Source organism: Saimiri boliviensis, chromosome 14 (assembly GCF_048565385.1).
Source record: "Saimiri boliviensis isolate mSaiBol1 chromosome 14, mSaiBol1.pri, whole genome shotgun sequence".
In the NCBI taxonomy this organism is placed as follows: Eukaryota; Metazoa; Chordata; class Mammalia; order Primates; family Cebidae; genus Saimiri; species Saimiri boliviensis.
In genome coordinates, this window is record NC_133462.1 from 76406366 (window position 1) to 76415538 (window position 9173).

At 55.5% G+C, this 9173-nt stretch overlaps 2 protein-coding genes across 8 annotated transcripts in view; both read right to left on the reverse strand.

Moving 5' to 3' along the window:
• TMEM63A (transmembrane protein 63A) overlaps positions 1-4490 on the reverse strand; it is a 37686-nt gene extending 33196 nt beyond the window's left edge. For 2 of the 7 annotated variants that reach the window (XM_074385276.1, XM_074385271.1), the window contains exons 1-2: positions 538-3617; positions 127-199 (exon numbers count right to left, since the gene is read on the reverse strand). The gene's annotated coding sequence lies outside the window, so the exon portion shown is untranslated. The other 5 variants (XM_074385277.1, XM_074385274.1, XM_074385272.1 and 2 more) reach the window with 4 other exon arrangements.
• A 2057-nt stretch (positions 4491-6547) lies between these two features.
• LOC101028715 (left-right determination factor 2-like) overlaps positions 6548-9173 on the reverse strand; it is a 32727-nt gene continuing 30101 nt past the window's right edge. The window contains exons 5-7 of the mRNA XM_074385280.1: positions 8518-8764; positions 8124-8363; positions 6548-7808 (exon numbers count right to left, since the gene is read on the reverse strand). Of these exons, the coding sequence (XP_074241381.1) occupies positions 7436-7808; positions 8124-8363; positions 8518-8764 (860 nt within the window). The 3' untranslated portion in view covers positions 6548-7435. The remainder of the gene's footprint in view (positions 7809-8123; positions 8364-8517; positions 8765-9173) is intronic.

The window sequence follows — 9173 nt, forward strand, 5'->3', positions numbered from 1 at the left end:
CAAATCTGGTGAAACTAGAATTCCCAGGAGATTTCTGCTAAGTCTGGTCCTTCTAGCTGTTACAGGGACAAAGATCTTGAGGACAAGAAGAAAAGATACAGAGAACCCAAACAGATGTTTGGATACCTGGTAGTGCTGGTGGGGTGTGCGCTGGGAAAGCCCTGGGCCTTCAGTGCTGCGGACAATCACACACGGACACCTACGCATGCAAACACAGACACACACACAGACACACATGACCGGAAGTACAGGAAGGGTGAATAAGTGGAAGGCCCAAGGGCATGGGAGCATCCCTCAGAATGCCAAGTCACTTTCTCGACCTTCTAAGAGACTTGGCAACGGCTGGAGGCAGTGGGGGTTGTGATGCCAGAGTCACAGAGCTGCTGGCTCTGAACAGAGTCACAAAAGTGGCCTCTGGAACACAGATGTTCTCCGCTTCCCTTTACACCCCACCCAGTGGCACCACCCAATGGAACACCCCAGCCCAACACTTCCAGGCCAACACCTACCCCTCCTCCTTCCTGTCCCCACACTTACCAGACGCCAGGGGAAGGAAGAACTGCCAAAGGGCCCGTTGGAGGGGTCCTCAGTTGGAGCTGTCTCTGGCAAAGGCAAAAGCAGCCCCGGCCAACTTCCAAGCTGCCAGGCCTCAGTCCCAACACTCATTTCCTGCCGGGCCTTCCTGAGCAGTGAGTCCTGGGGTACCAGCCTGTACACTTTCCTGAAGGATCACAGACACCTAGCATCACATGGGAGCCACCCCTTTCCAGTTAGAGGTCTGGATGGAAACCCCCCAGCACACATCCCTGCAAACATGCCGCCCATACGGAGCTTGAGGTTCTGCCCAGTGGGCTCCCTCCTGCCTGATCTCTCCCCAAACTCCCAGAACTGGTTCTCCATCGTCAGTGTCCCTCTGTGCAACCGGACTCCTCCTTCCTCAGCCCGCACCACCTGCGGCCCCAGCCTCTCTCCTCTTCGCCAATGGTCAAGGACCTGCAGTGGCTAACAGAGCAGCCCTCTCCCACAGAAGCCCTGGAGGCTGTGGGTTGATGGTAGGACCCCAAGCAAAGGACTTCACGTGGGCCCTGAGGGCTAGTGCTGCTGGGGAGGCTCCCCAAGGTTTCCCAAGAGTTAGAATCAGGAAGAAGGAACACAGCAGCATGAACAAGGAAGGCTTGAAAAGTGAAGTGGAAAGAAAACATATCCCCATAAAATGCTCACAGAGGGAGCATTGTCCCTGGAAAGGGGAGGGTGCTGTGGAGGTGCTGGGAGTGGCACACCCTCGCCAGAGCTGCAGAGGAGAGAGGCCTCCTCGGAGGGAAATACCTGCCACTCCTCTTCCCCCTCCAGCCCCAGCCATGCCTCTAAGTAACTTTCTTCTTGCCAAATCGGCTCCCCAGGGTTGTTTGACAAAGTTTAATAACAACTCGGGGAGGTAGCTGGCAAATACTATCAGCCTGAGATGGAGGTAATGGGGCCAGGTGGCCAGTCCTGTCTGCCCTCTCCAATGAGCACCCAGGTTAGGGCACAGCTCTGGGGATCCACAGTCTCTCTCAGACCTTTCAGCTCAGTCCCAGCCTGTCCCTGCCCATTAGACACCTAAAGTCCAGATCCCGCTGAAACAGCTCCGTCCCTCTGGCTCTCAGCGGGACAGCTCCTCTGCATCTTCACAAACAGGCACGCTCTCCAAGGGCAGCTGGGAACACAGCCACCATGGGGCAGCGCTGCCAGGCTGAGAAGGCGGGGGAGGGGAACACCCAACTGGCAGGATGTGGAGGAGGCCAAACCAGTAACCAGGCACTGTGGTTGCAGTGGCAACACCTGGCTGAGAACCCCTAGCAACATTCAGTCATCCTAGATGTGTGTGAATGCCCAGCACTTATCTGTGCCCTCCAGAAATTCTCCATTCAGCCCGTATTCCTAGCCAATATGCCGAGGGTAGGAAAGCCAAGAACTACTGCTGAGGCCCAAGAGCCGGAGTGGGCAGCAGGTGACCTCACTCTTCCAACCCAAAGTTCAGCCCAGGTGCACCCAAGCGTCTGATTGTGGAAGCGGGACAGGGCTAAATCCAACAGCTGGTGTGAATTTGCCAAAGTCAACCACCGGAGCTAACCCACTACGTCTCCACCAGGCAAGGACTGGCCTGGTGGCCAACGTGACGAGCTCTAGAAATGTCAGCAGAATGTTGCAGGAAGTATGTGGATATTGTTGGTTCTTGCAAGAAGGCCCTGTACAAATTCAGGGTAATTTTATCATCACCAAATCTTTCAATCCTGTGGTGATGAGAGCAAAACTACAAGCAGCTCCAGGCTTCGCCTCGGGAGCTAATTCTGGTCTTTCAGATGCACAGTAAGATTGCAAAGTAAAGTACAAACTTCTCCTTACGGCCACACCAAAAGACCCAGTAACCTGGACAATTGTTTACCTCTATCCTGGAGCACAAAGGGAATGACACAGCCCCTTGCTGAAAGGAGAGGCAGTGTGGCTCAGAGCAGGCTCTGGCGTTAAGGTCTCAGCAGCACGCAGTTCAAACAAGCCGCCTAACCATTCTGTGCCTTGGCTTCCTTCTCCAGGAAATGCAAGTGGCGACTTTCTCTCATGGGGCTGTTGAACGGAGGCACACACCCAAAACAAGACCTGTAAAGCACTTAGCCAGGCCCTAGCAAGCAACTAGGAGCTGTCTGCCTTGAAGTCAGCCCTCCAGCTAATGGGAAACACAAGGGCAGGATCCACCTGGAGTCTTCTGTTAGATCCCAGTGAATGGCCAGGAGAAACCTTTGCCCCCACACTAAACAAAGGAGTGGGGAGTGTGAAGGAAAAGGAGCCTTGGCTTCCCTTCATGTCCCCCTGAAGGCACAGCAGACTTGAGGATGACCTGACAGGTGTCGGGGAGGCTCAGTGGGTCCACCACTCTGTCCACCCCTGCTCTTGAGGACACCACCTGCCTGGGGCTGAATGACTGCGGCCCCTCCAGGGCCTCAGGTACCGAGTCTTATCAGGTGCTGGAACCTCTGCGGATTTGGTTTCTTAGCAGAGCTCGCCTCACTCTTCCCGCCCCTGCCCTTCCCCCCAGTCCCCCAGTCCCCGAGTCCCTGAGTCCCCGAGTCCGCAAGTCTCCAGCCTCTCTCCTCTGGACTCCGCCAAGGCTGCAGGAAGTGGTCATCCAGGGACAGCCCGAAGGGGACCTCTGCCTTCCCAGGGTCAGGAGACTCGGACGCCTGGCCCTTTCCCAGCCTGGCCTTGCACAGAGTCCGAGGAGCTCACGGCTGCGCTCCTAGTTAGGCGGGAGGTCGGACTCCGCTGACAAATCCCAAAGAGAGGGGTGGGGTAGGAGGCACCAGCCCTTAAAGCGAAAAGCTGGAGCCTCAGAGAGAAGGCCTGAAAAGCCGCCAGGAAGTCCCGAGGAGCACGGGGCTGGAATAGGGGCACTAGGCCCCCTGCCCTGACCCTCTCCTCCCACCCAATCCCGCGTGGTCACCCCCTGCTTGGGGTCGAGGGGTTTGGGGTCTGCTGAGGCTAGGAGCCGTTCCGGAAACAGACACCTGGCGCGCACCCCGGAGTGGACCCGGCCCCGCGCGTCCCGGGAAAGGCGGAGGACGACATTCCCCCCTCCTCACACCCCCTGTCCCCTGTACCTGCGGCGGCGGCGTGTCTGGCGGGACGTGGCCGGGCCGGGCGTGTTCCGACCACTTAAAAGTTACGAAGTGAAACTCCGGCGTCTCCTGCACATGCGCAGAGCTGCGTTCACCGCTTGCCCAATTTGGAGCCTTTCCCCGCGCCGGCGCGAGCCTGGACGCCGCCGACTGCGCCTGCCGCGGTGGTCCTCGCAGTCCTCTGCCCGGGCCTGGCCCCCTGGTCGCCGCTCAGCCCCACAGCTGCTCCCGGAGGTCTGCAAGCCCCGGCCCGGCCAGCTCACTTCCAGGGGTCGAGAAGGGATCGGCCGGGGTGCACCCTCTTCCTTGTGCCTGCACGAGCCCACTCTGGACGCCTCCGTGAGGCCCAGGCCAAGCGCAGGGTGGTCGCGGCGCAGGGAGAGCATCTGCAAACGTTGGTTCCTGTAGTACTTTGAATTTCCCCGAGGAGCTCTCAGGCCCGCCCGGGGAAGTCGGGGTGGCGGGGTGGCAGCATGAGGAGCTCAGCCGGACTTAGCCCGCTCCTCGGCTCGGGGCAGTCGGGGACCGCGCGGAGCGCCCTGCAAGAGGCCGCGGCTCCCCTGCGGCTGTAGAAGGCCGGACCGTGAATGCCCGGAGGGTCTCCGTTCGGGCAAAAATGGGGGTCGAAGCATTTCCAACGCTCCCTGGGGCCAAGCCCGCTACTGCCCGAGCCAGGGACGCCAAGAGCACCGACTCCAGCCCAGCTCTGAGAGCGCGGCGTGCCTTCCCGGCCCGAGGCCAGGTGTTTCCCGGGAGCCGATGGCCTCTGCAACTGGTCAGCAAGCACGCGAGGGCAGGGCTGGCCCGCCATGCAAGGCGCTGCTGTGCGCTACGCAGGAAGCGAGGCGGGGTTCCGGGAGGACCGCGCGCTCTGGGCATCAAGGAGCAGACCGCCCCCTCTGCAGGTCCCAGTTTCCCTCTCTCTGAAATCAGCGATCGGATCAAGGCTTCCTCCCGGGTCCTTTCCAGCACCAAACATCTCCTAACTCTGAGCAGTTCTCACCCCGCATGAACAGATTTGCGGGTTCTCCGACCTCTCTTCCTTTTCTGAGCTTTCATCTTTTTCTGTAACGATGTAAAAATATCCTCCTCACCTCCCTGTCCCTGATTCTAGCGCCAGTACTCTGGCTGTCCGGGGGTGGGGTGGGGAGAGTCTCTTCCTGCCTCTTTCAGTTCTTTTCTGTCCCATCTGGCTTCCTCCTTCTCTCCTGAAACCTCTAGCGACTAGTTAGTTCCCAGTTTTTCCTCTGTGCCCCCCACCCCAGTATCATCTCTGCCCTTGTCCCTGTGTAGCTGTGCCTGGCCATCTCCCTTCCCTGCTCTGTTACCTCCTGCCAAGGATCCCACATTTGACCTTCTGCAGGGTCCTGGATGTGGCCCCTGGACTCCCCGTTGACTCCTCAGACTGGCCCTGTCCAATCTTCTTTCCACTCCCCACTTCCGGACCTGCCTGTCCTCCTCCCTTCCCTGCCTCAATTAATGGTGCCCCACCTGTCTGATCTGTGCCATGGGTCCAGGCAAGTGCAAGGTTCCAGCCTTGGTAATTAGAATGCCAGAGCCACTGACAAAGATTTCAGAGAGAAAAAGGATTTCTAAATTTGTTCTTGAGTAGGTTAAGGTTATTTCAAAATCAAGGAAAGATCTTGATGGATCAGAATGTGAGTTGAGATAGCCACAGCCTTTGTTATGTCAGTTGTGTGAAGTGCTTGTAAAATCACTATTTTATTTTTTTTCTCTTTTGAGACAGTCTCCGTTGCCCAGGCTGGAGTGCAGTGGCATGATCTTGGCTCACTACAGCCTCCACCTCCTGGGTTCAAACGATCCTCCCACCTCAGCCTCCTAAGTAGCTGGGATCATAGGAGTGTGCCTCCATGCCCAGCTTTTTTTTTTTTTTTTTTTTTTTTTGTATTTTAGTAGAGATGAGGTTTCATCATGTTGGCCAGGCTGGTCTTGAACTCCTGACCACAGGTGACCCACTGATCTCGGCCTTCCAAAGTGCTGGGATTAAAGGCATAAACCACCTCACCCGGCCAAAAATGACTATTTTCTTAAATCTCCAGTAAAAGTATGAAAGTCAGGACTGTTTCTATTTAAAAGAGAAAAAAATGAAGCTTTAGATAATCTACAATTTACAGCTAATAAGAGCTCTGCAAACTGGCAAAGAAGCCAAGATGTCCATGTCTCAGGCTGAGACCCTGCGTCAAGTTTACAGCTTAAAAGTCCCTATAATCTTGGCATTCTAACATGTTATATCCCAACATTATGGACATTTGCTCCTTTTTTCCGCTCAAAATCAAGGGAGTGACTCACATTCTTGGACATCTTGGCTTTTTTGCTAGTCTGCACAGCTCTTATAGCTAGCTATACATTCCAGATCCTTCAAAGCTTCATTTTCTTCTCTATTAAGTATACATGATGAGTTTGATCACAGATTTTATTTTGATGAAAGTAGAATTGAGGGCCGGGCGCGGTGGCTCAAGCCTGTAATCCCAGCACTTTGGGAGGCCGAGGCGGGTGGATCACGAGGTCGAGAGATCGAGACCATCCTGGTCAACATGGTGAAACCCCGTCTCTACTAAAAATACAAAAAATTAGCTGGGCATGGTGGCGTGTGCCTGTAATCCCAGCTACTCAGGAGGCTGAGGCAGGAGAATTGCCTGAACCCAGGAGGCGGAGGTTGCAGTGAGCCGAGATCCCGCCATTGCACTCCAGCCTGGGTAACAAGAGCGAAACTCCGTCTCAAAAAAAAAAAAAAAAAAAAAAAAAAAAAAAGAAAGTAGAATTGAAATAAAGCCCAGTCACTATGCCCAGGAAAGTCAAAGTGTCAAGAGCAAACAGATTTCTATATCAATTCTGAGAGGACAGACACTACAGTTACTAGAATCGGAGTGCATTTTATTTTATTTATTTATTTATTTTTTTGAGACAGATTCTCGCTCTGTTGCCCAGGCTGGAGTGGAATGGTGTGATCTTGGCTTACTGCAACCTCTTCCTCCTGGGTTCAAGCGATTTTCGTTCCTCAGCCTCCCAAGTAGCTGGAATTTCAAGCGCGTACCACCACACCCAGCTAATTTTTGTATTTTTAGTAGAAATGGGGTCTTGTCATGTTGGCCAGGCTGATCTTGAACTCCTGGCCTCAAGTGATCTGCCTACCTCGGCCTCCCAGTGTGCTGGGATTACAGGCATGAGCCATTGCCTCGGCCCTGAAAGCATTTGAATCCTAGTTTCCTGTATTACTTAACCAAGATCTTTACCAACTCTTGGCCAACTCAGGCTCTTTCCTTAGTTTTACAATCAGGTCGACCTGATTGTAAAACTAAGGAAGTTTTAGAAAACTACAAAATTTAGAAAATTACAAAATTACAGAATAAAATGTGTTTTATTCATGTTTTGCAAAGTCTTTATTATCTGGATTGGGGATGCACAACCTGCACTTAACCCCAGGCCTTAGACCCAGAGTGGTGGTGAAGGAGTTTAGCCATGATCCAGTGACAGGACAAGAAAACAATGACACATCAGGGTTTCTGCCATTAGGTTACAGTATCTTCACACATGTAAGTGCTTAGAATATAGTGCAGTGAATAATATTTGAACAGAGAAAACTGAGCAAGGGCTCCCCAGTGGCCAAGGATTCTCATTCCTGCGAAGCAAAAACTAGGTGAGGTAACTTGTCAGAGGAAGCAAATTCAGGGCTCACTAGAGATCACAGAGATTTGTCCATCAGCTCTTCAGTCATCCCCAGCTCTCCTGGTGCCCTAGAACACTTCAGAAACACACACAGGTCAAGTTCCTCCAGGCTGGAGCCTCCTTGGCACCAGCGCCCCATCCGAGGCACAGCTGCACTTCTGCACCCTCATGTTGGGCAGGCTGACCACCTGGGGCCTGGTCCTGCCTCCCTCCTTGATGCTGACAATCATGGGCAGTGAGGCAGTCTCTGAGGCGATGCACTGTCGTGGCCCCAGAACCGGCCACTTGAAGGCCAGGGCCTCCGGGGGCTGCTGGCAGGTGCCCACACACTCATAAGCCAGGAAGCCCGGGGGCTCCAGCACCCAGTTCTTGGCCCACTTCATCCCCTGCAGGTCAATGTACATTTCCTGGCGGCAGCAGCGGGTGCCCTCGGTCACTGGTGCTTCAGGGTCACAGTCACCCTGAGCTCTGTGGGGGCAAGGACAGGCAGGGTCAGAGGTCAGCTGGGAAGGCTGAGGTCACAGGGCATCTGGGAGGGAGATTTATGATCCATCTCCTAAGTTCAAAAAGCTGAATATTTGCTATATAGGATGGAAAGCTAGAAATAACTTGAAAATTAATAACTAATATTTACTGAGGACCTCCTAAGAGTCAGAGAAAAAATTTTGTACATTGTCTTATTCATTCCCACAGCACTCTGAAAAGCTGTCCATTTCAGAATAAATTGAATTGCCTCTTTCTGTCTCTTTATTCAGGCTCGCCAGTTTGACATGGAGCACCTACCCGTAGTCCCTGAGGTCCAGGGTGTGCAGCTCCAGCTGGGGCTCCCCACGCCCCGCCGGCGTCCCCTGAGCGGTGAAGCGGACCAGCCTGTGGGCTTCCGACGCCCCCGGGCCCAGGTGCTCCCTCTGCACCGACACCTGCAGCAGCAGCGGCTGCCGGGGCCGGCTCAGCTGCTGCCAGAAGTTCACGGCTTCGGTCACGTCGAAGGCCTTCCAGCCGCTCTCGTGGACGGACACCAGCCTGAGGACACGACACACACGACACGGAGACCCAGCGCCGCGTGAGGGCGGGGACTGGAACGGGCTGAGGACCCCGCGCCGCCCCGCGCGTCCCCGCCCCCAAGCCGGGCGGAGCAGCCCCCTCGCCCTGCTCTGCGCTTCCGCGCGACCCCCACCTGGAGTCGATGAGGGAGGTGCGGTTGGAGCCGTCGTCGCGGACGCTCAGCCACTCGACGGTGACCCGGGCCCGGTCGCTGCGCGGGGACAGCCGCCCGTGCCTGTGCGGCGCGGTCCTCGGGACCGGCTCCTGGAAGAGCCGCAGCACGGCCTGCACCAGCTCGCGGTTGGGCGGCAGCCGCTGCTCCATGCTGAACACCAGCAGGTGCGTGCTGGCCTCGGACGCCAGGAACCTGCCGGCCACCTCTGCGGACAAGAGCGGGGTCAGCGGGGTCAGCAGGGCCTCCCGGACTCCAGGGGAGCTCTGAGGTTGCAGCGCCCAGGATTTCTCCAGTAACCACAGGGAGAATTTGGGGCTGAGAAACTGGTGGGCCAGGAAAGACAAAGCGCTCCCCACATATATCCCAATTTAAAAAAATGCAGTGAAGCCGTGTCCTACAGCGGTCACATGGAGTTGGGGCTTGTTTACCAGCCGCTGCTATCCTCAGTCGGTAGGGGCAGTTTGGAGACCCTGCCTGCGCAAAGAGCTGGGGTTTCAAGTGGACAGAAACCCAGCCTTCCCTAGGGGCAGGACTAGAAGGGGAGAGGGAATGGAAAGTGGGAGGCAGAGAACCCGAGTGGAAGTCTATGTTCACCAGCTGAGCTGTGCTTTTCT